General features: G+C 50.8%; 12 protein-coding genes across 12 annotated transcripts; 4 read left to right on the forward strand and 8 right to left on the reverse strand.

The window, feature by feature from the left end:
• Window positions 1-209: 209 nt before the first annotated feature.
• N7508_002416 (NADH:ubiquinone oxidoreductase subunit NDUFA3) lies at window positions 210-530 on the reverse strand (the record flags this gene model as incomplete). Its single annotated transcript, XM_058460482.1, has 2 exons — window positions 210-256; window positions 347-530. 2 exons carry the CDS (start codon window positions 528-530, stop codon window positions 210-212), a joined length of 231 nt encoding a protein of 76 aa, XP_058324014.1.
• A 343-nt stretch (window positions 531-873) lies between these two features.
• N7508_002417 (dolichyl-diphosphooligosaccharide-protein glycotransferase) lies at window positions 874-2405 on the forward strand (the record flags this gene model as incomplete). Its single annotated transcript, XM_058460483.1, has 4 exons — window positions 874-1015; window positions 1067-1177; window positions 1234-1928; window positions 1986-2405. The coding sequence occupies 4 exons, from the start codon at window positions 874-876 to the stop codon at window positions 2403-2405; spliced, it is 1368 nt and encodes a 455-aa protein (XP_058324015.1).
• Window positions 2406-3673: 1268 nt separating this feature from the next.
• Window positions 3674-4540, forward strand: N7508_002418 (alpha/beta hydrolase; the record flags this gene model as incomplete). The annotated part of the gene is made up of 2 exons (XM_058460484.1): window positions 3674-4081; window positions 4145-4540. The coding sequence occupies 2 exons, from the start codon at window positions 3674-3676 to the stop codon at window positions 4538-4540; spliced, it is 804 nt and encodes a 267-aa protein (XP_058324016.1).
• Window positions 4541-4599: 59 nt separating this feature from the next.
• N7508_002419 (PET191 family protein) lies at window positions 4600-5157 on the reverse strand (the record flags this gene model as incomplete). Its single annotated transcript, XM_058460485.1, has 3 exons — window positions 4600-4786; window positions 4868-5009; window positions 5133-5157. 3 exons carry the CDS (start codon window positions 5155-5157, stop codon window positions 4600-4602), a joined length of 354 nt encoding a protein of 117 aa, XP_058324017.1.
• A 237-nt stretch (window positions 5158-5394) lies between these two features.
• Window positions 5395-6964, forward strand: N7508_002420 (sterol esterase; the record flags this gene model as incomplete). Its single annotated transcript, XM_058460486.1, has 3 exons — window positions 5395-5429; window positions 5482-5561; window positions 5616-6964. 3 exons carry the CDS (start codon window positions 5395-5397, stop codon window positions 6962-6964), a joined length of 1464 nt encoding a protein of 487 aa, XP_058324018.1.
• Window positions 6965-7997: 1033 nt separating this feature from the next.
• Window positions 7998-8795, forward strand: N7508_002421 (uncharacterized protein; the record flags this gene model as incomplete). Its single annotated transcript, XM_058460487.1, has 1 exon — window positions 7998-8795. One exon carries the CDS (start codon window positions 7998-8000, stop codon window positions 8793-8795), a length of 798 nt encoding a protein of 265 aa, XP_058324019.1.
• A 484-nt stretch (window positions 8796-9279) lies between these two features.
• On the reverse strand, window positions 9280-11022 carry N7508_002422 (putative tannase; the record flags this gene model as incomplete). Its single annotated transcript, XM_058460488.1, has 1 exon — window positions 9280-11022. One exon carries the CDS (start codon window positions 11020-11022, stop codon window positions 9280-9282), a length of 1743 nt encoding a protein of 580 aa, XP_058324020.1.
• A 1756-nt stretch (window positions 11023-12778) lies between these two features.
• On the reverse strand, window positions 12779-13689 carry N7508_002423 (uncharacterized protein; the record flags this gene model as incomplete). The annotated part of the gene is made up of 3 exons (XM_058460489.1): window positions 12779-13120; window positions 13185-13591; window positions 13653-13689. The coding sequence occupies 3 exons, from the start codon at window positions 13687-13689 to the stop codon at window positions 12779-12781; spliced, it is 786 nt and encodes a 261-aa protein (XP_058324021.1).
• Window positions 13690-14255: 566 nt separating this feature from the next.
• On the reverse strand, window positions 14256-18656 carry N7508_002424 (putative RSC complex subunit (Sth1); the record flags this gene model as incomplete). The annotated part of the gene is made up of 4 exons (XM_058460490.1): window positions 14256-14459; window positions 14511-18202; window positions 18273-18459; window positions 18564-18656. 4 exons carry the CDS (start codon window positions 18654-18656, stop codon window positions 14256-14258), a joined length of 4176 nt encoding a protein of 1391 aa, XP_058324022.1.
• A 1014-nt stretch (window positions 18657-19670) lies between these two features.
• N7508_002425 (uncharacterized protein) lies at window positions 19671-21132 on the reverse strand (the record flags this gene model as incomplete). The annotated part of the gene is made up of 4 exons (XM_058460491.1): window positions 19671-20286; window positions 20337-20730; window positions 20789-20956; window positions 21006-21132. The coding sequence occupies 4 exons, from the start codon at window positions 21130-21132 to the stop codon at window positions 19671-19673; spliced, it is 1305 nt and encodes a 434-aa protein (XP_058324023.1).
• Window positions 21133-21882: 750 nt separating this feature from the next.
• On the reverse strand, window positions 21883-22596 carry mpt (putative DNA repair and transcription factor Ada; the record flags this gene model as incomplete). The annotated part of the gene is made up of 1 exon (XM_058460492.1): window positions 21883-22596. One exon carries the CDS (start codon window positions 22594-22596, stop codon window positions 21883-21885), a length of 714 nt encoding a protein of 237 aa, XP_058324024.1.
• A 1957-nt stretch (window positions 22597-24553) lies between these two features.
• Window positions 24554-25392, reverse strand: N7508_002427 (glycoside hydrolase family 12 protein; the record flags this gene model as incomplete). The annotated part of the gene is made up of 3 exons (XM_058460493.1): window positions 24554-24633; window positions 24699-24919; window positions 24977-25392. The coding sequence occupies 3 exons, from the start codon at window positions 25390-25392 to the stop codon at window positions 24554-24556; spliced, it is 717 nt and encodes a 238-aa protein (XP_058324025.1).
• Between the last annotated feature and the right edge of the window lie 2132 nt (window positions 25393-27524).

Raw genomic sequence — 27524 nt, forward strand, 5'->3', positions numbered from 1 at the left:
AAAGCATTTTCGATGCACAAGAGAGGTGGCTGGCAACAAGTCTTTTCGATTGCCCATGCTCATGTTGGGCCATGTTCATCATTCTACTTTGACGAATGGAACAGCCAAGTCCATCTCCTGCCATCCGCTGAGTTTATTTCTCCCAAGTACAAGACACGATGATTCTTAAAATTTCCGAAAGCTTATCATTTGCATGGCTCGGAGATCGTTTATTCGTCATCGTAGCCCTGGGGGATCACCCGCTTACCCTGGGGGACTGAATATCGAGCATTCTGGTTAGTTTTAAAGACCTCATGAATAATTTCGGTGCTACTGCGCCAAGCTGGAGAGGGTAGGTGGTTCATACTGGGATATGTCAGGGGGATAGGCTCGGGGTCGACGTCACCGAGGGCGCGACGGATCGGGGGGATACCGAACAGCGCGAGGGGGCCGCTGAAACCGATGATGAGGGAGCAGAGCATGGCGGGCTTCTCATGCGCAGCCCAGCGGATGTAGCGGAGGGGAGTCGACCAGAACTGAGGGGTAGACATGGTTGCAGGAAGAGTCGGATGTCGATGACCGATCGGGGATTTTCAGTCGAGCAAAGTCGGAGGTCAATGCCTAATGGATCGAATCTCACAGATCAGGAGAATTCGGATAGATATATGCGCGGTTCCACCGGGTGGTAGTGGTATGGCAGTGGTGAAAGCGAGGAGCAAAATTGAAGCCGTGGGGAAGAAGTGAGGTCGAAGTTCGGAGATGCGGACCCAGCGCTCTCGGGTCTTGGCATTCGCCCATTAACACGTCGCCCTTTCTGGCTATACTCATACTTCATCACCTTCCTTTTCGCTTTCTTTTTGATTCCTCCGCTCCGCTGTGCGGAATTTTTTCAAGATGCGGTGGTGCCTTGCGTTACTTGTTTGCTGCTTCTTGGCTGCGGTAAATGCGCTGAGTAGCTCCGGCAGTCGTCTGTTGGCGGTTCTGGAAGACACAGAGCAGAAGAGCGTGTACTCTACGCTGTGGGCTGACCTAGAAGGTAATTTGTATGGCTCTACCTGCACGTAACCTGCTGATGTTTGAATTCTAGCTCGTGGTTACGATGTTTCGATTGAATCCCCCAAAAGTGAACAGCTTTCCCTCTTCAAGCATGGCGAAAGAGCTTATGACCACCTCCTCATTCTCCCTCCCAAGTCTAAAGGTGGGCAACATCGATCTCTTTGATTCGAAAACTTGTCAATTGACTCAAGTATACAGGCCTCGGCCCCTCTTTGACCCCCAAGCACATCCTCGACTTCATGAACAAGGATGGCAACATCCTCCTCGCCCTCTCCGGCAAGTCCCCCACCTCAAGCGCTGTCAGCTCCCTCCTTCTCGAGCTCGACATTCACCTCGCAAACGATCGCTCGGCGGTTGTTGTCGACCACTTTAACTACGATACCCTCTCGGCTGCCGAGAAGCATGACGTTCTTGTGCTCCAGCGCCCTGGCCCCCTCCGTCCCGACGTGAAGGCCTTCTTCGATGGTGAGGGTGTTCTGGCTCTCCCTCGAGTTGCTCCTCAGACTCTGGGAAGCGACAGCACCCTTCTTGCTCCCGTTCTGAAGGCCCCCGCTACCGCCTACAGCTACAATCCCAAGGAGGAGATGCCCGCGGCAGACGATATCCTGGCCACCGGTTCGCAGCTCAACATTGTCTCTGCTATGCAGGCCCGCAACTCTGCTCGATTCACCGTTCTCGGTTCGGTGGAAGCCCTTGAGGACAAGTGGTTCTCGGCCTCCGTCAAGACCCCCAGCGGCGAGAAGACCACCACTGTGAACCGTGAGTTCGCTAAGCAGTTGACCGGCTGGGCTTTCAAGGAGACTGGTGTCCTTAAGGTTAACAAGGTCGAGCACCACCTCGCCACTGAGGGTGCCGAGTTGAACCCCTCCATTTACCGTATCAAGAACGAGACTGTACGTGAAACTAGATCCAATTCATATGTATTCAAGACTAACAAAGAATCTCCGCAGGTCTACAACATTGAAGTCTCCGAGTACGTCTTCGACAAGTGGGTTCCCTTCGAGGTTCCCGGCGAAGATGAGCTCCAGCTTGAGTTCACCATGCTCTCTCCTTTCCACCGTCTGAACCTCGAGCCTACCAGCCGCACCGAAACCGGCACCGTGTTCAGCACCAAGTTCATAACCCCTGACCAGCACGGAATCTTCTCTTTCCGCGTCAACTACAAACGTCCTTTCTTCACCAACATCGAGGAGAAGCACGAGGTCACTGTCCGCCACTTCGCTCACGATGAGTACCCACGCAGTTGGGCCATCAGCGGCGGTTGGGTTTGGATCGCCGGCCTCTGGTCGGTCATCGGTGGATTCCTGGCTTTCGTTGTTGTTTGGCTGTACTCTGCTCCTGTGGCCGACAAGGTTAAGAAGACGCAGTAGATCTGTATGCATTTACTAAACTGTTCGTTCATGATGTTAAATTTACTTGTATGAATTTGATTTCCCGAGTGTTTGATTTGGTTTATAGATCATTTCGATCATATGATATCCAATAGTCAGATCAAGTGTATTCAACTTAAACCAACTGCTCTACCGCTGCGTATAACCCCCACCAACAAACAGCGAAGTCCCCGCGACAAAACAACTATGACCACCAGACAAAAAGATAACACCGTCAGCAACCCTCCTGCGCAAGCCAGTCGTCCCAAGGAACATTAGTGGCAACGGTCTTCTCAGCACTCTCCCGAATCCTAGGTTCATTCTTCGCCAACGGGGTAGCAGCATATCACGGACACAAAGCAGTAATGCGCAAGCCCTCTTTCGCGTAATCCTCAGATGCGCTCTTCGAAAGTCCAATAATAGCATGTTTCAAGGTATCATAGACAGTCGAGGAGACGTGCCCGCGCATGCAAGCTTCGATCAACATGCATCTAGGCATCTGTGCCGAACAAGAGCGGTGTTGATTTGAGAACAGAGAATCAAGGTACTTTCCGTGGCTGTAAGATGATCATAGTCTCTTATAAGAACCACTGTCAGTTTTCAGGTTGGCTGTATACAAGTCATCAAGCCTAGGGCCTACAGTCTACACTCTAACAAAGACAAGTAGTCTGGTCTAGTGCGCAACATATGCCATATCGAACAGCTGTTGTAGTAAGGTCGAAACATGGAGGTATGAAGCCAACAGCGAATGAAAGAAGTACCTTGAGATAATACTGCAAGCCTATGACTTCCCCCATCCTATTATAAATAAAGCTAGACCACCCAAAGCAATGGATCCAAGCGGAACTTTACCCAACAACGCGTACACTCTTAAGGAGTTAAACCCCTCGCTTCGGTAGAACGATGGTCTGATAGGATAAGATAAAACAACTAAAAGCACGCCAATGCCCTAGAATGAGCTAAACAGAGAGGAGCAGAGCACCTTTGATTGACGGATCCTCACGTCGAGGACAGCTGTTGGTCGCGGAGATCCACATGGGGTTGTCTAGTGTCTCCTCCACGGGACGAAATGATATTGACATGCCGGAGTCTTACCGGACTTTTGCCCAATGGGCTGTGATTTGCAGTATATGCCTTGGGTTTTAGTCTAGAGTTTAGAGTCTAGATTTCAGGAAGAGGGCATCGTCGGCGCAGAGTGTAGTATTTACTTGTATATACGAGCTCCCTACCCCTCAAGCAGTTGAACAATACTTTATCCCAGAGCAAAAATGAGTAAACCTACTTTCGTCTTCTCGCTTGGTGCTTGGATGCATCCTACCGTCTTCGATGTTGTGCGTACGCGGCTTGAAGCCCTCGGCTTTCCGTCCGAGTGTCCCGCTCATCCCTCAATTGGCGCAGAGCCCCCTTCGATGACGCTGGAAAACGACGTCTCCTCTTTTCACAGTGTCTTGACAGCTGTGGCAGATGAGGGGAGAGATATCGTTGTTGTAGGACACTCCTATGGCGGCGTTGTGGCATCCTCTGCCGTGGAAGGATTGGCTAAGTCTGTCCGTGCGGCCAATGGAAAGCACGGCGGAGTATTGAGAGTTGTTTATCTTGCTGCATTTGCGTTGGACAAGGGGCAGAGCCTGTTGGAGTTGCTAGGTGGGGATCCTTTGCCTTGGATGAAGGTTGAGGTTGGTTATCCTCATCATAATATCAGTACACGCCTGCTTGATATCATGCTAACCGGTGAGTAGGGTGACTATGTTCACGCGAAAGGCGCTGGAGAAGTCGCCTGGCAAGATCTGACCACGGAGCAACGAGAGAAATGGGACAGCACCGTGAGGCATACCTCACGCGCAGTCTTCTCCGGCGAAGCCACCTATGAGCCGTGGCAGGATATACCCTGTGCCTACATCATCTGCGAGCAAGACCAGGCACTGCTACCTCACATTCAGGAATCCTTCGCATTGAAGATATGCAGACCCGGACAAACCCACCGACTCCCCGCTTCGCACTCGCCTTTCTTGAGCATGCCCGAGCGCCTGGTGGATGTTTTTGCAGACTGCACAAGTGTAAAGGAACTAAGTGGGGTTGAAAATTGGCTCAGTAAATTTGAGACGGGTATAAGTGAAGAAGAGATGTATGTTTGAAGCGTAACAGAACTCAGAACTCCGGGCCATGCCAGCATGCAATCAAATCCAAGTATCCTTTACAGGCCACGGGTCTTCTCGGGGTCCATCTGTACTTCGTCGCCGTTGATGGGCTTGACCGACTGGTAGGCTGGTTGTCCTGCATATAGTTGTCCCCCAGACTCGGACTTTTCGCCTTCCATTTCCTTTGATACTGAGATGGGCTGGTTGCCGCGGAACCGTTTGCGCATGTCGATCATACCGCGCCTGTGTCGAGTAGAAGTCCGATTGTCAGTCACAGTTCCCTTTTGTTGCACAGCCTGGACGCTTCCGTGGGTCCTGACTCACTTGCACTCGCTGAATCCTTTGCGCAGCTGCTGGCATCGCATGGGCAGCTCCTCGGCGAGAGGAGAGCTGAGACATTCACGGGGCGAGTGTCTTTGCACCATGATACAGTCCGATTCCTGGAGGCATTGGGCCAGTGCCTCCCCTGGGTGTCAAATTGGGTCAGCTCGCGTTGCATGACACCGGAGGGTTACGGTAGCAGGTCCAGCTGAGCCAGGGGCGTGATGCTCCCTAGAGCTGTTGTGCGACTTGAGAGTGTGTGACATACGGATATCATTGCATGAGCTCGGCATTTTGAGGCGATCTTGGTAGAGCGCAAGCACAAGCAAAGTGAAGCCGTGAAACACGGCAAATTCGGGTCTGTCAGTTGGCTCGACGCTGATTGGCCATCTAAAACCCCGGATGAGATAAGCATTATCACATGTTCCTGGCAGTAAATGACGTCGTGCTCCTTCCTTTTGCTTTGGCTTTGGCTTCTTTTCTCTCTGTTGTATACATATCACACCTACATGTATGCGTAGTCTTTCATCATGGCGCGTGTCCCACTTATCGGGAGACTGTTCTGGTAAGGACGCTACCATCCGAGACGAGCTTGGCGACTGATCTTCGAACTCCAGGTTTGAGTACCTAGCGCTCTTTGGATCTTTGATTCTTGTTTCATTAGAGACCATCATTCATCTCATAACTTGGTGTCTCCGTGAGTAACGCCTACTTGGCAACGATATTGAGCCTAACATTGACCCCTTACCAGCAAGCCCAGTCATCAACTTCTGCTATGATCAATCCAAGGCATTATTCAATCTCTTGATGCCAACTGAGACTCGTCATAAGCGCACGAAAGAGGAGAACTTTGCTCTTTCAATTGCAAACGCATCTGATTTCACGGAGATCTGCGCGCTCTTTGGATACCAAGCGGAGGACCACATTGTGCAAACGAATGACGGCTATCTCCTTGGGCTGCATCGCTTGGCGTATCGCAAAGGAGAAGAGCACATTCGTGTCAATCAAGGCCCGGGCGGAACCAAAAAGAAAGTTGTGTACCTCCACCATGGACTGCTCATGTCCAGCGAGGTGTGGGTGGCCTTGACAGAGGAACAACGATGTCTCCCGTTCCAGTTGGTGGAACGAGGATATGATGTTTGGCTGGGTAATAACAGAGGAAACAAATACTCGAAGAAATCGACTCGGTTCTCACCTGGTTCAAACGAGTTCTGGGACTTTTCCATTGACCAATTCGCATTCTCCGACATTCCCAACAGCATTGAGTACATCCTCGAAGTGACCAATCAACCATCTTTATCGTACATTGGATTCTCACAAGGGACAGCTCAGGCGTTCGCTACCCTCGCTATCCACCCATTGCTCAATGAGAAGATTGACGTGTTCGTCGCGCTGGCACCCGCCATGGCGCCTTCTGGCCTGCGCAATCGCATCGTGGATTCACTGATGAAGGCCTCTCCCGATTTTCTGTTCCTGCTTTTCGGTCGACGCAGTATCCTATCATCGACAACCATGTGGCAGACGATACTCTACCCACCAATCTACGTGCGCATCATCGACACCGCTCTTTCGGCTCTGTTCAACTGGAAGTGCAAGAACATCAAGCGCACGCAAAAGCTAGCGGCCTATATGCATTTGTATTCCTTTACAAGCACCAAATCGGTGGTTCATTGGTTCCAAATTATCCGGAACAAGAATTTCCAGTTCTACGATGACGAGCTGTATGCCCCCTTTAGCATTGTGGCCAACGAACGCTTCTACAAGCCGGTCAAGTACCCAACGCGCAACATCAAAACACCGATCGTGCTGTTGTACGGTGACAGTGACAGTCTGGTCGACATCAATGTCATGCTCGAGGGCCTGCCACATGCCACGAGCGCCCAAGCGATCCCGACCTACGAGCATCTAGACTTTTTGTGGGCCTCCGATGTTGACCGCCAAGTGTTCGGTTATGTTTTCAATGCGCTGGAGACACACAGCAAGGAGATTGCAAGCGAAAGAAATGGCGCACGCTCTGGAAGTGTCGACGGACGAGCCCCGAACACATCCTCACGCAGGAACAATTTACCTAACGGCGTTGCATACGGCGCCATAGTCTAGGCCACACCTTTATTCATACAATACCCTCATTATCCATACGTTCGCTTGGTTGCAGCGGGGCATGGCTTGGCGGGGAGTACCGCCACACCCATGTCTCGCAAGATCAATCCAATCTGCTTGTGAAATTACATTGCCACCCAAGAGCCAAGGATGTAACTTGTAGAGTTTTCTTCTGGAAGGTGCCTAAGAAGGCCTGGCCGACGTGGCGGACTAAAATTTAGGAAAGTTCCGGCGTTCCTGCATCGGTACCTGACTAGAGAAGATAGTTCGAACGACTATTGGGGGGGGGGGACGATGACTGTTGGGTAATTTCCCACATCGGGATGATCTTTCCTCCTTCCTATCCGGTTCACCCTAATGAATAAGCTCCCTTAGAGCCGGGCTTGGCTTGCTAGTAGGAGATCACTGAGAGTACAGTCGAGAGTAGATATACAGTACTGTCGTTCTGAAACCTGGAGACAGAATATTATATAGGAACAAGAGTGTGATATTCAGGGGCGGACAAAGGGGGAGGGGTTGCGTAGGACATGCGTAATCCGGCGCTATCCCGAGGGCTCGTGAAAAGTCTTGTCTGTGCTGAAAGATGATTTGGCCCTCCACCTCCACAGCCTTAACGAACAAGCAGAGAAACGAACAGCGAAATGAACAGCAAGTGGGACAAACAACAAATTGGCGGTTCAGGTACCAGCGCAACCATGGATGTATCGACCGGAAGTCCAACCGGGTTGGCCGGACCAGGTTTCATCTCCTGAGCCCTAAGTTTGTCAACCAATAGGATCTCTTCAATGGTGGCTAGGTCTCCACATGGCCATCTAGATCGATTTTTGCCATTTTGCATTTTCGTTTTATGTGACAGCCTGGGCCCATTAAAACGGCGCTGCCTCCCACATCTCTCTTTCCCTCTCTTTGACATCATTCACTCACTTTTTTGGATACCTTTGAGGCTGCGCCTCGTACACTCTCTTTACTGTCTGTAGATCGGACAACACTATCCTTAAGGTTCCAATCCAGTCTTTCTTTGAAATCAGCCAATATGCGCTTCATCAACACTCTGGCCCTCTTGGCCGCTACTGCCACCGCGCTTCCCGTTGCGCTCCCCGGTAACCCCGAGGTTGTCGTCTGGGAAACCGTCTATGAGACCGTCTACGAGACCGCCTCCAGCGAGCCCACCGTGGCTGCCAACGTGAACATCGCCATTCCTTCGACCGCTGAGGCCGTCCCTACCACCTCCAGCACCGTCACCCCCATCCCAACCACCACCTCCATCCCAACTCTCGCCGTGCCCACCACCACCGCCGCGCCAACCACCACCGCTGCCCCCATCATCAGCAGCAGCAGCAGCGCCGACATCTGGACCAGCACCACCCTCGCCATCCCCAGCACCACCTCCAGCGGCGCAACCGCCACCGGCTCCGGCATTGCCATCAAGAACAACCTCGACCAGGACGTCTACCTTTGGGTTGTGACCGAGACCCAGGGCGAGATGCAGACCCTGACCTCCGGCCAGACCTTCACCGACACCTGGTTGACCAACACCAACGGCGGCGGTATCTCCATCAAGATGTCCACCACCGAGACCTGCGAGTCCATCCTGCAATTCGAGTACACCCAGTCCAGCGAGGTCCTCTTTTGGGATCTGTCTTCCATCAACCTGCTCAAGGACTCTGCTATCGTTGCCGCTGGATTCGGCGTTACCATTAGCGACGAGTCTTGCACTACTGCTACCTGTGCTGCCGGTGATGCCAACTGCATTGAGTCTTACCAGCACCCTGATGATGTCAACACCCTGGCTTGCGCTGTCGATGCGGCCTATACTCTTACTCTCGGTTAAATTGGCCCTTGCGGTTCAATCTATCTTTTTGGTAGGGTTACGACTTGACTTTGGGGGATTAGATTGGTGTTAAGAGATTGATTTGGAGTTCTTTCTTTGTTTATTTTTGTTTCTTTGTTACATTGATTCTTGATTCTTTTGATTCTTCGGAATCGCTTTTGTTGTTGTTATTTTTCTTTTTTTGCCTTCTCTGGAAAATACCTTGAAATATCTCACATATCAAATCGAATTTGCAAATCTCCTTCACATTAACTTGACTTGAAGAGGATAATGGAATAATGTAATAGAGAGGGTTAGAAGAAGAGTAAATACAGAAAGTCAATTCCAAGAAATAAAAGTAGGGCGAGTATTCACCCGTGGGATTTGAAACCCAAATCAAAAGGGCTGATGGTCATCCCAACCGTGCCCGTGCAATGTCCTACAACTCGGACATTCCACAAGGCACAAGGGACAATAGGGACAACACATAGGTAACACAGTCCATCTAGTAGACAGGAACCTTGAAAGCATCAAAAGTATAAGTCCAGCTATCAAACGAAGCCTTATCATAAGCACACTCAAAGGTGCTGTTACTCTTCCAGTAAGGACGAGTAGGCCACTGGCAAAGCATCTGGGTCTCACCCTTGTAATCACCAGACGAAACAGTAGCATTCAACCGGCTAGGCTTAACTCCATTCTCAACCCAGTTAATCATAGTCTGCATGTTATCCTCGGGGTAAGGACCAGGCTGCAAGCTGTTGGTACCACAGTGCGCCGCACCGGGCACAAGGTAGAACTGGTACCAGTCGGAAAGCTTGGCCAGACTGGCTGCGGACGACAGGTGAGGGTACATGATGGACCGGACCGACTGCCAGTAGTGCACGGACGAGGCAGTCGGGATACTGGGGTCTGATTCGCCGTGGTAGTGTAGCAGCTTGCCGCCGGAGGATTGGAAGGGTGTCAGATCGGGCAGGGTCGTCTGCAGGCTGTCCATGTACCGCACCATACCGGTGTTCATCCAGTCGACGAGGGTGTCGTAGGTGACGTTGTTGAGGTCGGAGAGGTTGTCGATGTTGAGGAGCTGGACGAACTTGGTTACGTATTCCCCGCCGGTGGAGGGGATGTTCATCTCCCACTTTTTGGTGTTGTTGTTCCAGGTTGTTTCGGCGTCGCTGAGCTCCGAGCCGATTTGCCATGAGAGGTAGGCACGCTCGCCCTTGGAGTTGTGGAGGCCGTCGTAGATGGCTTGGGCCACCTTCACTCCCATCGCGGTGACCTTACCGTTCTGGGCGGGCTGGTAGCTGGTTGTGCTGCCCTCGGCGCGCTTGCTGAAGCCGAAGCCGAGAGAGGTGCTGGTCTCGGCGGCGCAGTGGTACTTCTCGCCGATGATGGAGCTCAGGTTGAAGTTCAGCTTGCAGAGGTCGGTACGGGAGATGACACCGTCAGTTCTGCCGTCGAGGGGATCACAGGCGGCGATGGTGGCGTTGACGATCTTGGCCAACTCGCAGGGGGGAGGGTAGTAGTCGAGAGTCTGCTCAACCTCAGAAGGGAAGACGTGGTGGACCTGCTGCTGGGCGAAACGGAAAGCAGGGGCACCGGTGATAGCACCGTCGTACTCCTCACCATAGCGCTGGATCTGGCTCATACCCTCACGACCACCGTCGGAGCAACCCTCGTAGTAGGTGTAGACCTTGGAGGAGGAAGACATGCCGTAAAATCCGGGGGTGATGGCCTTTCCAATCTTGGTCATCTCACCAAGGGCCTGGTAGGCGAACATGTAGGTTGCATCCCAGTTGATGGTTCCGTTGCCGTACAGCGCGACGTCGTCGTAGCTGTAGTCGAAGGCATCATATCCCGCACTGGTGGCACCACCAACTGCACCGTACTCGAGTCCACCGGTAGCATCGCTGGACAGAGAAAAACCACCACCGCCGGCAACGTAGAAACGCTTCTTGAAGTCGGACGGCTCGGGGAAGGCATACTTGATGACAATTGATTCATCCTTGCCGGTGTGGGTGTAGCTGACTGTCACGTTACAATAGGTGTAGGTCTCGGTGCTTCCCATGCCGGCGCTGGCATTATAGACGGCGGCAGCGGTCACGGCCGAGGGGATCAGGTCAATACCGAGGAGAGTGCCGTTGGAAGGCAAGGCGGACTTGACGTTCGACACGGTACAGACATCAGATAGCGATGCGGCGCTGGCTGATACAGCCAAGGCCGCAACAGATGCGCCCCTGGAGAGACGCATGTTGGGTTATAAGAAGTAAACGGAAGAGGAGAAACGAGCGTTCGAAGAGAATCTGCAACGAGTGTGGAAATGGAAGTGCAGGAACACCAGACGTAGGGCTATACTTATACTTATAGCTCAAGAACTGTAACAACGGTCCTCAATTTAAGGAAACCAGACAGCAGATCATACGTAGACCCGCCGCGTTACCTTTCGATCGAACCATGAAACCCCAGAGGTAAAGCTCGCCCTGGAGCAAGGCTGAGCTCGTTGTCGTAATCATTGAGTCGTATAGCACGGCAGAGAAATGGACTACGTTTGAAATAGAAGCGAAACCTGCGGCGAAGTCTCCAGTCGAGCCAAACAGGCGCAATTCCACTTGATAGAATTAAGGCGCCTAGCATAGTAAATGCCCCCGAAGGCCCGAAGGGTCTCGGAAATAACTATTTAGAGCTAGTGGAGGGCATTTATGGTTGTCTATTGGGTGCAATATCCCTATTTTATGGGTTTCTATGGGCCGGGTAAGACTTTCTCCCCAGTACCTGCAGATCTGCACTGTAGCCCTAAAGTCCGATTCAAACTTCACTTTCAGGCTGAGGCGACCGCGTCATGTTGTTGATGCTTTTGACGTATGCGTGTCTCATTCTTTCAGCTTTTGCAGAATAGCTTTTGATAGGGGACTCTAGTTGTTGCTCCACGAGCCTATGTGTTTTCAGCCTCATGACAAGGGTGCATCAAAACTTTACTCTTTTGCGGGTTGGATGACCCTTTGAGCTCTACAATCCATAGCCATGAAGTGGAATTTTTACTTGAATAGCTAGCCAACGTCGCGGTCTATACTGTGCTCAATATTCTGGGATGTGGTGGAGTAGGACAAGACTACTTACGTATTGTTGCAACTATAGCTACATGTAGTCGTTCAAGAAGGGCTAGACTGCAGAATCAAGTTTTCAATAGAATGCGATCGCTTCAATTCTTATCCCTCCATTGCTTGGCATGCAAGACTTAGCTATATCCTTGGCCCCTTGATGTCTGTGGATAATCTGCGCACTGTCATTCAAGTTTGTTCCGTCGGTTTCCTATCGCTAAAGATCGGGAGATGTACGTACTGTCCTCAAGGTGGAAAAGGCGATCAATGTGAAGAAAGCATGAGAAGTCTTGGTCAAACATGTTCGATCCACATTCTTCACCCCCTGCATCCAGAATGTGAAAGTGGATAGGACTAGTCTGATGGTCCACCAAGACATGGCACTAATTTCACATCAGATAACAGCAGGCGTTTGTGAAAAGGAGACTTTCCACATGGCGAGGCACGGAACTTTTCGGGATTCTTGTTGAGATTCATATCTATGACTAAAGAGATGATGTTTGGTAGACATGACGCTTTTAGTTCCAGCAGACTGTTAAATTAGGTTAATGTCAGTCTATAGCTTGTCTTAAACACGGTCCAGCTAAGCAATGGTTGTGTCTAAGGATATAAGACAGGGTAAAAGTAGATGGGATTCTGAGTGTTCATATCCCATTCCAGGATTGAAATATTAACGCCAGCTCTACTGATTAGTTTCGATGCCTGTTTTTTTCCACGGGTCTAGTTGCTCGCCATGAATTCATGGCCTCCTCAGACTCTTCAGGACTGAAGACCTTTCCAGGGCAGAAAGTATAGCCGTCGATCAAGGTGTCTCCAGATACTAAAACAAAAAAAGAGTACAGAGTATAGAAACCAAGTCATAAATGATAATCAAAATCCCGAAATACGCATAACCCTTTCATTTCCTCTCTAAACCATATAAGAACCACCAGAAGCCTGCCAAGTCTGACCAGTCAACCACTGCGAATCAGGACTAGCAATCAAAGCCGCAACCCCAGCAACATCCTCCACCTCCCCAACCCGACCCAAAGGCGACCACTTGCTCAGCATCTCCTCAATCTGCTGGGGAGACAACTTATCCCCACCAGGGATATACTTGGCCGACATCTCAGTGTACATATCAGTCTTGACACCGCCAGCAGCAATGCAATTGACAGTGATATTGCGCGGCCCAAAGTCGACAGCTAGACACTTTGTCATACCCTGCACAGCAGCCTTGGAAGCAGCGTAGATAGCATGTCGAGGAACGCCCTATCCAAGAAAACCGCTCATCAGCCAAACCCCCTTCCAACCCTCCGGGTAGGGAAGTACTAACCTTAACAGCCGAAATAGACGAAGTAAGCATAACCCTCCCAAAATCCTCCATATACTTATACGCCTGCTGCGCAACAAAGAACTGCCCCTTCACATTAACAGCAAAAACAGCATCGATATCCTCGCTCTTGACATCGGGGATGGATGCGAAATGCTCAATGCCAGAGTTACTGACGACGATATCGAGGCGTCCGAAAGTATCATGCGCTTCCTTGAACATGGTCTCGACTTCTTTTTCTTGCGAGACATCTGCTTGTAGGGTTATGGCGCGGACGCCTAGCACGCGGATTTGGGTTGCGACTTCTTCGGCGGCGGATGCGTTGCTTTTGTAGTTTAGGGCTATGTCTGCGCCTTGTTGGGCGAACTTGAGGGAAATTGCTGCTCCTATGCCGCGGCTTGCGCCGGTGACTGTTTTGTAGAGATTGGTTAGTCTTGCTTTGGTTTGTGGTGGTGGATGGGTGGTTTGTACCTAGTGCGACTTTGCCGGCGAGGGTTTTATTGGACATGTTGCTGGTTGGATGGACTGGATTCTGGGTGAAGAGGTACTGTGTATATAGCGGGGTCGAAGAGACAGGTCTATTGTCTACGTTATACGTTACAAGTACTTAAGTACAAAGACCGGTGAGCATCTGCAAGTGTCTTCGCACGGACTAAGTTCCTCTCGGATCGTCCCGTGTCCGCCGAAATCAGCATACATTCCAAGAAATACCTACACACGTTGATATGCAATTGAATCAATTGGCATTGTTCCTAACTTCCAGTACATACTCGAAACATACATTAGGGTCTCACACGACCTTGTGCAAAGGGCCAAGACGGTACAAGAGTAACCCAGAAATCAATCGCTTGGAACAAATACAGCGCCTTCATCCGGTTTCCTTCCCCAATCCATTCAAAAAAAATAAAAGTTCGCGAGAAAACGCCTTCCAGAGATGGCACAGAACAATGAAGAAAAGAATATTTTCGGATTACACATGACAAGAAAGCACAAGCGGCGGGAAGTAGCAGTCGCAAGGCAGAGAGCGGAAACGCGTGGTGTTGATTAAGTGAGCTCACGGTCTTGAGGGAGGGGCTACTCCTCGTCGCCACCGCTGGGTGTGTCCCGGTTGGGGTTGCTGAAAGTGAGCTTCAATTTCTGCCCGGGGGTACCAGCCGTCATCGGCGTGTCCGTGCCCGAGGCAAAGCCGGTCGAACCATCACCAACAGACTGGTTGTCGAAGATGGCAAACTGGGGGTGCTCGTCGGTATGCTTCTTCAGTTCGGACAAACACTTGGCCTGTTATACGATTAGTATCCGATTATCAATCAAACCAACAAGGCAACTTACCTCGATGTCATTAGCATCCTGGAACAAAACACTGGTGTCCTCATTGTACGTCCGGGCATTCTGGCAGAGCAGGTGGATATCCTCCACAAAGCCCCTGAGGTTTTGATAATCGCCCCGCTTGACCTTCTTCTGGATTGCGTCCATGGCAATAGGCTTCTGAATGATCATGTAGTAGTCGGGGTATAGGGAGCGGGGGGGAGGTTTCATGAAGGGATCCAGAATTGCACGGACCATGGGTCCTTCTTCGCTGTCCGAGCCTTCTGGGGGAACTTCAGCTTCCATATCCAGCAAAGACTGAATAGTGCTGTCGAGAATACCAGTCAAGGTAGCGCGATCAGAGGGGCTGAGAGTATCCGGCACCTTGGGTTGACGGCCTCTCTTGCGCTTGGGCTGAGGAGTTTCATCAACAATTTCCTCGGCCTTGCGCTTGGGAGGAGGACCGCGACGACGCTTCTTGGGTGTCTCATCATCGTCGATTTCAGGCTCGGGCTCAGGTGATGACTCGTCATCACCCAGGCCACGACCAGCCTTGTTGGACTTGCGACGTTCAACGCGAGCCTGCTTTCGGGCAATGGCGGCTTCGATGGTGTCATCGTCGGCATCCACTGCCATCAACCACTGCTCTTCCGTAAGACCATCATCGTACTTGGTGACCTTGCGCTCACGAGCACCACGACCAGTAACCTCAATCTCAACCTCTTCTGTGACAGGGTTATCCTCCTGCATGTAGATTTCTGGCAACTCTGCTTCACACATCAGACGAGGGTAGCGGTGGCCAGGACCATATTTATCATTGGCGATACGCTGTCTATCCATCTCTTGGAAAATTCCAATTTCATCTTCCGAACGGGCCATAATATCGTTGAGGTCGTCATCATCCATTTCGTCATGATCACCAATCGAATCTGCTGCCTCTGCTGTATCCAGGAGCGTTCGTAGAAGCGCATCTCGCTCCTCGTTGGTAGATTTGTTATCGAACTTTCCGGCTTGGATAACCTTGCCATCCATGTCCAACTTGAACTGAGCACGCTCGAGAATCTTCTCCTCGACCGAGTTGGAACTGATAAGTCGCAGAATGCGAACCTCGTTCTTCTGCCCAATACGGTGAGCACGATCCTGGGCTTGCAAATCCTGGTGAGGGTTCCAATCGGAATCGTAGATGATGACAGTGTCTGCAGTCTGCAAGTTCAGACCCAGACCACCAGCACGGGTAGAGAGCAAGAAACAAAAGTAATCGGACCCAGGGTCGTTGAACTGCTTCAACAGATCTGATCGATCGTCAGACTTTGTGGAACCGTCAAGACGAAGGTACTTCAAGCCACGCAGACGGAGGAAATCCTCCATGATGTTCATAATCTGAGTCATCTGGAAGAACATCAGTACTCGGTGACCGGTGGCACGGAACTTAGGCAAGACACGATCGAGCAGCTCGAACTTTCCTGCAGTACGCCAGAGAAGATCGTTTGACATGCGAGTGGGGTTCATCTGGTCCTCAACAGGTTCGAAGACGAAGGGATGGTTGCAAAGCTTTCGCAATTGCATCAGCATGTTGCTCAGACCACGCATACCAGTCTTTCCGCCCTTGCCGTCGCTGACAGCCATCTTATTGTGTGTGACAAGCTGTTTGTACAACTTGGTCTGCAAGGCGGAGAATCGACACTTGATGACACGCTCCTGCTTGTCGGGCAGATCCTTCTCAACATCCTTCTTGAGACGTCTGAGCAGGAAGGGACGAAGAACCTTATGAAGACGACGAATAACGAGAAGCTGCTCTTCTTCGCTCAGGTCCATGCGATCTTGGCCACCAGTGTTGGCGAATGGTGTGTTGAACCACTCGTCAAACGACTTGACGGACTTGAAAATATTAGGCAGGACGAAATTGAGAAGAGCCCAAAGTTCGGGGAGGTTGTTTTGCAATGGAGTACCGGTCAAAATGAGACGGTAGCGACTGGTGTAATATGTTGAGAGGGTGCTGCTCAGCTTCGATTGTGTGTTCTTCATGCGGTGACCCTCATCAACAATCATGTGGGTCCACTTGATCTTGCTGAGAACTGGGCGATCCTTGATGATGTATTCGTAGGTGGTGAGCAGAACCTGGAAGTTGCCCCAACGGATCTGTTGCTGTTGTTGCTTTCGTGCGTTGGGAGGACCCTTGTAGACAACCTTCTGCACCGTTGGTGCCCACTTGTCGAATTCAATGTTCCAGTTGGTGAGGGTAGAAAGAGGAACAATGACCAGAAAGGGGCCGTTGTTTTGCTTCTTTTCGATGATATGCGTAATCAAACTGATGGTCTGGATGGTCTTTCCAAGACCCATCTCGTCTGCCAAAATACCATTGAGGTTGTTGTTGTAGAGAGAAATCATCCATTGGAGACCCTTCAGCTGGTATTCCTTGAGGGTACCTCCCTGGAGAATCGTAGGCTGTGATGTGACCTCTTCGTTGATACGGTGAGCAACAGCGTAGTAGTCGACCTTCTTCTTTCCGTTGCTGGTCTCTTCTTCCTCATTTTCGCTATCAAGAATCTCCTGGTCTGACTCGTCGTCGAAGTCTTGTTCTTCACCGTAACGCTGAGCCAGGTTACGTTGTTGTTCCTTGACGGATGCGGCAAGTTGCTTGAGGAAGTTATCGGTCTGTTTGAGCAGGTGAGAGATACGAGAATCCTTGGCCTGTCCCAAAAGCTTGAGATATGTCTCCTCATCGTTAGCCTTCAAGGCCTGGAGACGCTGCTTGGCAGTGCGCTCCACACGTCTCTGCTCTTCACGCTCCATGTGCTGGTGGTGTGAGATCATCATCCGACCCAGCTTCTGGGAGCGAGTGCGTTGTTGCACGGAAGCATTGGCAAGTTCAGCGCTGTGGTTGAGGATAGCCTGCAGCTGATCATACTGCTTCTTCTTCTCACGGGTTTCACGAGCATCACGTTGCTGCTTCTCAAGCTTCTCAGTAATGCGAGCCTCACGCAAAGACTGCTTCTTCATGCGACGGTGGCTTGAACGGTTGGCGGTCATGCCGAGGTTGTCATAGTGGAACATCTCATTCTGAAGCTGCTTGCGGAACTGACGCTGCTTGGGCAAGAGAGAGAGGGATTTGTATTCAATCAAGGCCTTCAACTTGAGCGAGTCGTCGTATGAAGGAGTATCACTCTTGCTGGTATCCCACACACCCAAATTAGCAGGAAGCTGAGCAAGCTCTGCTTTCCGAGCCACTATCTTGTTGTAGATTGCGATCTCACGGTCCTCGCGAACTTGTTCAAGGTCCATACCCGGGGGCAAGAGGGCGGGAATTCGTACGCGATTTGCGCGGTTGGCGTGGTCTGTATAGCTGATGGTGTCGGAGAGGGAGTCGTACGGAGACTGGAAACTTCCGTACCAATCTCGGCCAAATTCTTCAGGCTCGACACTTTCCGGGGGTTGTGTTGAGGACTTGTCCGCGGTATCAATCACCTTCTCGGCTGTGCCAACAATGTCCGTGGGGGTGGGTGTTTGAGACTTCTTGTTTGCAAAGAGCTGCTGTTGAACGCGGGGTGGGATTGCGAGGTTCTTGGACAGCATCTTAAAAGCCAAAATCTGGTTGCGAAGGGTGGCCAACTGCTCTGGAGAGAAGCTACCGCTGCCAACTGTCGCATTCTTGGCTGCGGCCGAGGTAGTGTCCTGAGGGGTGCCACCCGGGGCCGAAGAAGCAGATGCGGTGCGACCTATTGCAAATCATGTCAGATATAATGAGAGAGTTGAGGGTGGTCGGATAGGGGTCACGACAAGACTCACCATGATTGCCATTGGGGGCAGTCTCAGGAGTGGCACCATTCATCTGCTGCTGTTGGCGCTGCTGCTGAGCAAAACGCTGTTGCTTTTGGAAGTTCTGCTGCCGCTGGATAGCAGTGAGCACGTTGTGAGCCTTGATGAACTCGGGGTCATCAGGGCGGACACCCTGTTCTTGCATCTGCTTGTACTTCTGCGATAAGGTTAGATAACTACGATTCAATAGCAAGGTACGACAGGGCGCATTGAAGAGGCGGGATATAGTAAGGCTAAGGTGATAAGAAGCGATAAACTCACTTGAAGAATCTCTTGGACATTTTGCTGCGTGAGGTTAGGAGGCAGGCTAACATTGCCGGGCGCCATATTGGGCGCCGGGTGCAGAGAAGCCATATTGACGCGTAAATTTCTTTAATTCATGAAGTGAACGGCAGGCAATGGGGTTGAAAATCAACGCGCAGTTGAGCCGAGGGCAAAGGTCTCCACTTGGTGCCAATTGCCAGATCGCGCAAGTACAAGGAGAGGGTGGCGCGGTCGAGGGGGTGGTAGCGACGGTATGGGTGAGCTTACTTGTCGTGAATGCGACAAGAAGGTGGTTGTATGGGATGCTTGGCGATGGGAGACGTGATGTTTGGGGGTGTGGTCGGAGCTCCCGCGATGGGATATGGGGAGCGGGTACTTTCACGGGGTTGAAAGAAAGCGAGTAATGAGGCGAGCTGGTAAAGGAGGGGGAGGGGAAAATCCAAAGGGCGCGTTCGGGGGGCGCGTCTTGAAAGTGGATGGATGGAAATGGAGATGGGACGGAGTTGCGCGACAGGCTCGGAGAAATCTGGGTGCTCAGAAGGACAACCTGGGAGGAGATTTCCAAGGAGGCTGACTAACCGGGTAGGTCACCTGATGCTGAGTCAGTTGTGATCAATTGTGCCTGGGGCTGCAGTTCTGGTACCGATCGCAGATATCAGTTGAGTCTACTCTATTCACTCTATTTACACTATTCATTGTTATACTGATGCGTATTCTATTCTATTGCTTTCTTTTCATCTGTCTATCTAGCCAAGTAAACATACTCGCTGTGTCTGATCGTCAGACTAGAAGCTAAAGGCAACTACAAGGCAACTGGCCGCACTGAACAATACAGTCGATCAATGCATGATTAAGTCTACTATTTTCAAGGATTGGTCAGATTCACCGGCTCACTGGTAGACCAGTCCAAGCAGGGATCCTCCAGGGAATTAATCAACGCAACACCACAAATGAAATCCAGAAAGGACAGTCCCAGCACAACTCGGTTAAGCTTTGATATGGTAACAATAGGCACCGCCATCGAACGTAATCACCCTAACTCCTAAACCCCATGCTCAAGACCAAGATCAAGTTTCAAAGTACGGACGCATGCTGCAGATCACCCTAGGCATTCGTCGAGGCCAGGAGTGTCCGCTTCATTGGTGGTGGGGGTGGTGGGGGCTTCTTCGCACGAGAAGGAGGAGGTGGAGGTGGACCTTTCTTGGACAATGCCAGGGTACTCATGTTGGTCGTACTGGGTCGCCGAGATGCCACGCTTCCGTGAGATGTTGCGGGCGAGATGGATCTACCACCGCCGAACATACGCTCGGGACTGGACCGGCCGTAGGAGCTGACCTCTTCCGAGTCTGCGTATGGATCAGCAGAGACGCGGCCACTTGCAACTTGAGTGCTGCTTCTGCGGCCGTACCCAACTGAGTTTTCGCTGGCAGTACGCTGCTGGACCCATTGGGATGCAGCTGGCGATTGCTCTTGTCGGAGTTGAGTCGGGCCTTCGAACGTAGGGACCCGGTTCAGAACAGGCCGTGAGGCAGCATAATTCTCGCGTGGAGGCGAGTCAGCGTATTGCGTCGCAATGGTCTTGTGTGATCTAATGGGAGGTCTGGCCTCAGTGGTATTGATCAGCTCTTCCTGCAACGGCTCATACCGCTCCTGATATGAGTGGGCAGTGTTGGAACGAGCACGCGTCGGACGGCGGGTTGGGGTTTGTGTCTGGCTGAATCTGCAAGCTATTAGTATCACACGTAAAACATGGGGATGGAGAAGGCTTACCCAACCCATTCCTGCTTCAACTGGAGGAGCGCCTCCCGAGACCGTTCATGGTACTCGAGTTGGGCGTCGAGGAAGGTTCCCATGTCCATGACATTATCAACCTCGGCCTCCTTCACATCCTGCATGCGCCGCAAGACATCCTCGTTGGCTTCTTCGTATTTCACTTTCTGGGAGCGGAGTTCCTCCTCCACGCGGAAGTCCTCTTTCTTGGCTTTCTCCATCTTAGCAAGAGAAGTATCGTATGCCAGTCGTCGGCTATCGAGCTTCTTGCGAGCTTGCTGATAGTCCTTCATCTGGGTCAGGGATCGTTCCAAGGACTCGAGCCAGCTCGATGTCGCCTGCGCAATGTACTGCTCTTGGATGCGCGCGATACGCTCCTCCGTCCGTCCAAACACTGATCAAATGGTCAGTCACACGATCTTCCTCGTCTCACCAGCAAAATCACAACTTACTGATCAGGCTCTGCCCGTATTCGGAGTTGGCGTCAAAGTCCTCGCCATGGGAAACCATGCTGCTGCCTAGGTGCGCGATCGGGAGGGTCTTCTCCTTATCGTCCCCCTCATTGCGCTTGGAGATGGCCTTGACATAGGCGGTCATGGACTTGTGAATGCGATCAACGCCTGGAAAGCGATTAGCATGAATGATTCTCGTGTGGTCGTGTTCTCCTACCTTCATGTCGCACGCCCATCTCCGTCTCCATGGCCTTGAAATCATCAGATTGGCATGTCTTGGCCTCTCCGCCCATGCGCTCTCCAGCCCATTGCTTGAAGCGACCGATTCTCTTGTTCATGTGCATGTTGGTATTGGTATGCGGGGGAATAAAAGGAAGAATGAACGAAAGCAGAGACAAGATAAGGAAAGCCAAGTAAAGCGAGAGACAGGGGCTGGGAAGAAAGGGAGGGGTTGGGAAGGAAGATTAATTAAGGATTGGGGATCTCGACCACAAAGTTCTGGAATCCCCAATGCATTTGTATGCATGCAGTCGATCTTGTCAATCAGTGGAGAAGGGTCTTGCCTACAATCCCATTCATTATTTCACTTGAATGTCTGGTTTAACAGCTGGACAGTCTTATTTCGATTGCTATTCGACTGCCTGATGCCCGTATATTACTGGGAATTAGCACTATGCCATCCAATTTCCCAAGACAGGGGAATTAAAACTACCAAAAAGGTGACACGCGTTGGTGGGCCGGTGGAGAACGCCAGACCCCAATTGGAACACAAGGAAATTGTCTAAGAACATTGTGCTATAATTATCCTCTCTGTCGATTCACTTGCCACAGGGTCTGACTCGCCAATCGACGTTGTTCTTCCGTCTCCAATCCAAGGAATCATGGTTACATGTACCTCCACCTCCACGTACTTGTACAGGTACGCAGGCGCACAGAGCGTCTGGGTTTCAACCTTGTTTCAGTGGCGAGACCTCGCCTAGCGGGGGATCGTACTCGTATACTTGGATAGTATCCAAGGTCTAAGGTGACATACAATTCTAGGCTTAAGGCAGACATGTCTCATATTCTCATCTCTCATATTCACATCAATTTGATCACTCGGGCGCCAAGATGATTCGAGGGTCAACAGAGGATAAATCAGGCACCCATTTTTCCTGCTCAAACCAAGCATCGAATATATTCCAAGTTTCGTCCATTATGACCGGAGACCGACAACTGACCGCCGCCAACCCCGTTGACCCCGTCTCTCCCTTGTGATCTGGAGCGAAGCCCCCGGTATCAAAGTCAGAGCGCGTTTCAGCCTCCGACAATCTACCCGGCGTCCAAGCATCCGAGGACGAACCACTCTGCCCCCGACTAGCAATATACTGACCAGGCGTAACGCCCACCAGTTTCTTAAACACGCGATGGAAATGGCTAGGCGTCAGCCCCGCCTGTGCAGCCAGATCTCTCAGCCGTGGTTTCACCCCTGAGACCAGGTTGTGCCGGATCGTCTCGCATGCCTTCTCGACGACTGCGGCTTGGGGGTTGCTTTGGGTGGCGGTCTGTCCTGAATGCGGCCGGCAGCGCTTGCAGGCGCGGAACCCAGCCTTCTCGGCTTGGGCGGGGGTGTCGTAGAATTCAACGTTCGCTCGGCGGGCAAGTCGGGCTGGGCAGGAGGGGCGGCAGTATATTTTGGTCGTTGTCACGGCGTAGACGAAGAAGTTGGCTGTAATGTCGCGTTTGGTGATGGCTTGCCACCGTTCGGAGTCGGTGACGGCATTGACGCTTAGTCGGGGAATTTTCTGGGGCTTGGATAAGTCTGACATTTGTAACGAGTACTTCTTCTTACATGGGATCTGGCCATCGAGAAATGTGTGCAATGGTTTCCAGAGGGCGGAACGTGTAGGAATTGCTGGTTGTTGTCAAATTGACCAATCAGAGTCCCCGATGTAACCGCCCATACAAAAATAAACGTTTCACATCTGGGCTTTTGATAACTGGTGAAAGGCGAACAAAGGACCATTTCTAGATCCTAAATCCAAGCCTGTTTCGAAGACGATGACATATGGTTACCCAGAAGCGGTACATGGAGCACGGTTTCGAGTCCTTCCTATCACGGATCTCATCTGGACTGCTCTTCTTTACCAAAATAATTCGAATTCGAGAGCTTTCTTGGGTCATGCGGGCTACTTTAGATTCTTAGAGACATGTTACAATCAAGTGCCGCAACTTTATGGCATGGACGAGCTACCACGCGCCCTCCTGAACGGCCCTAGACTTTGGATAGAGCACGATCAGTTCATCGACGGGGCCACTGAATTTCCTAACGACTTTTACTCGGCTAATACTTTCACGGACTATATGCTCACGTACCTGACAGAACGCTCAGAGGACGAGAATGATCAGCCGTTCTTCGCTTACCTCCCTTTCACTGCGCTCCACTGGCCATTACAAGCAACACCGGGGGTTGTCCAGAAACACAGGAGGCCAATAAGACGATGGGGCGTTGGCTCTTAGGAATCACAGTTTGCACGGTTTGATTGAGAAAGGCATTGTGTCTGCAGGTGTTGAGCCAGCTCCTCCCCACACCTTGGATACGACGCCGTCGTGGCTGAGCTCCCAGAAGATGGACAACGCAAATCAATTCGTGCAATGGAGATCTTATCGATGTCAATGTAGGTCGTGTCTGCGAGTACCTCGAGTCCACGGGTGAATGGGACAATACGTTGGTCGTATTCCTGTCGGAGAATGGTGCGGAAGGCCAGTTGTTAGAGGCTATTCCTATCCTTGCCGGTGCCACGCGAGAGGATGTGAGCAAGAAGTACCATGATTACTCCCTTGAGAATTTGGGCAGTCACAACTGTCATGTACATCTTGTCCACAGTACTTGACCTTCCCGGGACTGAACACCCCGGGAAAAGACTTCGAGGCCGAGACGTTGCCCCGGTCAAAGGCAAATCATGGACAAAGCTCTGGCGGTCATCTAATGAGCAAAAAGTCACACTCTACGAGCCAGAGACTGATATAATGGGTTGGGAGCAATTTGGTATTGCTGCGGTTCGTGTTGTGTCACTGGAAGGCATTGTTTCTTTCTCCTCCTCGCGGGACAGGAAAATGGGAATTGTATGCACCTATCTAGACAGGATAATGTCTGCCGGGTGGAGCCTTTCCTCTCTGGGCTGCCGCCCGCTTTATGAGGGCGCTCAGGCTTAGATGTCAGCACGGGCTCGGACTCGGTTGATCCGGCTTTGGTTCGGTCACGTGCGTGGCGACTAACCCGCGGCATGCTCAGTGGGTGCTGAGTGAGACACCCCTGATTTGCGTAAACTCAATCTAGACCTTACCCAAGATAGACAGGCCCCGCAGGGCCATTTATCCTATGATGGTTAGTGCGTTGACGATACTTGGGCTGCCCTCGTTTTCTAGAGTATTCTTTGCCCCCAAAGTATTGCGTTATGTCTTTCAGACGCAAAGAAGACGGCGAGGGCCATCCAATTAGGAATAGTCTAATAAGTTTCCCTGTCTTTCTTTAGTACGGCGGCCGACTCGAGTACGTTGACGGACCGATTTCGATAAGCCAGAAATCGATCTGGTGACTCTCACCACCTAACGACACCTCGATCTTAATTGGAGTGTTATATTCAACTATTCTGTCACTAGGCACATTCGAAAAATGGTGGAATGTACCACCCCCCTTCCTTCCTCGCTTCCTCTTGTGCTCCTGTCACCCATCCCAACGACACGTGAGATCCCTTTGAAGAATCCGCATATGTTGGTATGGATCTAGTTCACATTGGCAGACCAGTTTGACACCGTAAATGTAGACTTCCCGCCAGTGAATGGCTCTGTTCCAAATTGCATGGCTGGAGGAAGTTTAACTCGTTAGTATATTACACTCTTGAGGACACTTTTCTTTGGAGACACGTACCGAGGAGATATTGGCTGCTGGCTGGATAACCTTGGTACTGGGTCAAGTAGTCAAAAAAGCCCTTGATATCCCCGCTCCAAGAGGTAATGGGGCTCGAAGCAACAAAGCTGTAGGTCTTCTGCGCACCGTTGCCGCCGTACCACAGCTCCCAGGTATTGCCACCCACGGAGGCCGTCGCAACCTGGGAACCTATGGGTTGAACTTGGCCATATCTGGCCAGCCTGTGTGTTTGATATAGTCAGCAATAGACGACAAGAAACCAAAACGGGCAGAAATACCAGATCATGAGTTCATAGTCACCGCTATAGGTATTGTGGTTGATATCTGCAGCCGTGAAAAGATCATACGAGACGTCGGCGCGGATGTTGGTGCTGTCGTAGCTCCATTTCACCGAAGTAGGAATACTACTAATTTGACTGACGTGCTGCTTCTTCAAGTTGGCTAAACCCGAGTTAGGGTAGCTCTTCACGTTGTTCTCACCACCAGACCAGGTCCATGTGGTGTGCCACGAGACGCCTGAACTCGAGACGGAGTTCACGTAAGTGCACTGAGAGCCAGTTCCAGAATCCTTCCCCCAAAGATTGTTGCTGACACCGTAACTGCCGCTGGCATAATAGCCATATTGGTCACATAGCGTCTGTTGCTGAGCGAATGATGTGGTAGCTAGTGCAAGTAAAAAGGGAGTGGTCTTCATTTTAAAAAGCAAAAAAAAAAAAAATGGATTGTACTGTTGTGTGAAATGATTGGAATATAGTTGCACATCCTAACGCGATATCTTCAGAGACTTTATAGTTGTGGCAGCGGCACAGCCATGGTCAGGCTCAACCCATCCTTTCCATTTCTCTCCAAATGACCGATTATCTGCGGGAAACAACGTAATTCGCTGTAATATCGAGGCGGTTTATATTGGGGACTCTAGACTATAGGCTATGATGCGTTTCATAATATCAATATAGCCGGAGCAAAAACTGGAAACCATTACTACACAATCAACGACAAAGAAATTGACCAAACGCTGTATGCTCACTGAAAATTACAAACATATGAAGCCAGATCATGGTGATGCTCAAGGGCCGCCGAGGAATTTTTTAGGGTTCTGGACTCAAACTTTGCCTGGTTAATTCACACGGGCGAAACCCCCCGTGTCCTCAACGGTAAAGATCATTGCTTCGTGGCATTGCTTCGTGGGCTTCGCATCCCATATAATGCTCAGCGCTCAATCTGCGGGCACTTTACGGCTAAATGCTGACATAATTTTCATAGAAATTAATTTAATAGAAAGATTCTGTGCGTATATGACGAAATAACTAGCTATTCGAGCAGAGTGGTAGGGTTCTCTGAATGGCCGTTTCAGTCACTTTCCTAGACCCTGTCGTAGCAGTGAGATCTCAACTGCCCTTAGCACAACGCTTTTTTCAATACTTGTGTGTAAATTACCGTCATGTCTTGTCAGTCTTATGAGCAAGCAATATTCTTTCCTCTTCTTTATCACGCTTATGGCCAGAAAAGTGCTTTTTTTCCTTCTATGGTGGCTGGTCGAAGTGCTAGGGTAAGTAAAGTACTGCTAGCTTTGCTACCGCGGTGTGAACACACCAATTCTCGTACATTGTCTGCTTCTTCAGATGGAGGCACGAAAAAGTCGAACTTGTGGATTAGAGGTCACGGATCAGAGGTGAGGCTAAGAGCTTTGAACAAAGGGCAGAAGATACCTATTTAGGTAGAAGCACAAGCACCTAACAAGAAATCTAGGAGCTGCACTAACTAGAGAGGATCTTTTCGAGGGGCAGCCAAAGGGGATATCGGATGCCATTGGGTTTTTCTATACTATTCGGACAAGATTGGCAAGCCACAGACATTCCAAAATTCGAAATGCTGACACCGAGCGCCGAATTATGGCGAACTCATCCTGCACTAGCGTCTCGTTTCTGGAAGAGTATATTGAGTTGGCCTGCACCCCACCCCAACGCTCCACGTACCCGGGGCGGGCCGCCTGTGCTGATGTCTACCTAGAGATGACACAGCCCAGGGAGTCAAAAAGTAGATGTAGAATGAACCCGTGTATAACATGAAACTTGCGCTGAGATTAGAGGGGAAGGCATGAAATGTAAGCCAGTTTAGCAACATCGATTACCTGTATGTATTCTGTTTTATCAAGATGCGATTTTCATAGTGATTGCTTCCAAATTCTCTATTTTACGTCTCATTTGCAATGAGATAACCCGTGAGCAAAAGAAAAGCCGCGCTGATGAAGCGAACCGTACATATGCAATCATTAAACACTGTAGATGATGCCAGGCAGGCCCTACGTAATGGCAGCTTTACCTTATTGTATGACTACCAAGAGAGTGGGAGCGTCTGCCACGGAAAAAAACATTCCATGTGATTCCAAATTCGTTCCTGAGAACGATTGGACAAATGTCTGGGAAGAACGGATTGAGTGTGGGGCTTGGGCATGATTCCCAAACTCCGTCTTCCTTCTTGGTCGGCAGATTGCAAGCCACATCCAGGACAAATGGTAAATTGACGATGATCACATCCTGGTAAAGGAATGGAACCACATCGGATTCTACCGGCCATGGGTGATTACCCCGCGAGACAACACCTTGTTGACAGGATTGACCGCCGTGGCCAACCGCATCAATTAAGCCCACCGGGAAAAGGACCCCGTTTCGATCAGAGCCTCTTCCAACACGGGATTATGACCTGGAAACCACCATTTGGTTCAGGTATCAACACCGTTGACGGGAGCTAAGGATATTGAGTTTGTCACGCCGAGAAGTGGAGAAGTATGCACCCCGTTCGGGAGTTGTCGGTTTTCTAACTACC

The sequence above is a fragment of the Penicillium antarcticum genome, assembly GCF_028974205.1.
Source record: "Penicillium antarcticum strain IBT 31339 chromosome Unknown utg000002l_segment0_segment0, whole genome shotgun sequence".
Taxonomy (NCBI): Eukaryota; Fungi; Ascomycota; class Eurotiomycetes; order Eurotiales; family Aspergillaceae; genus Penicillium; species Penicillium antarcticum.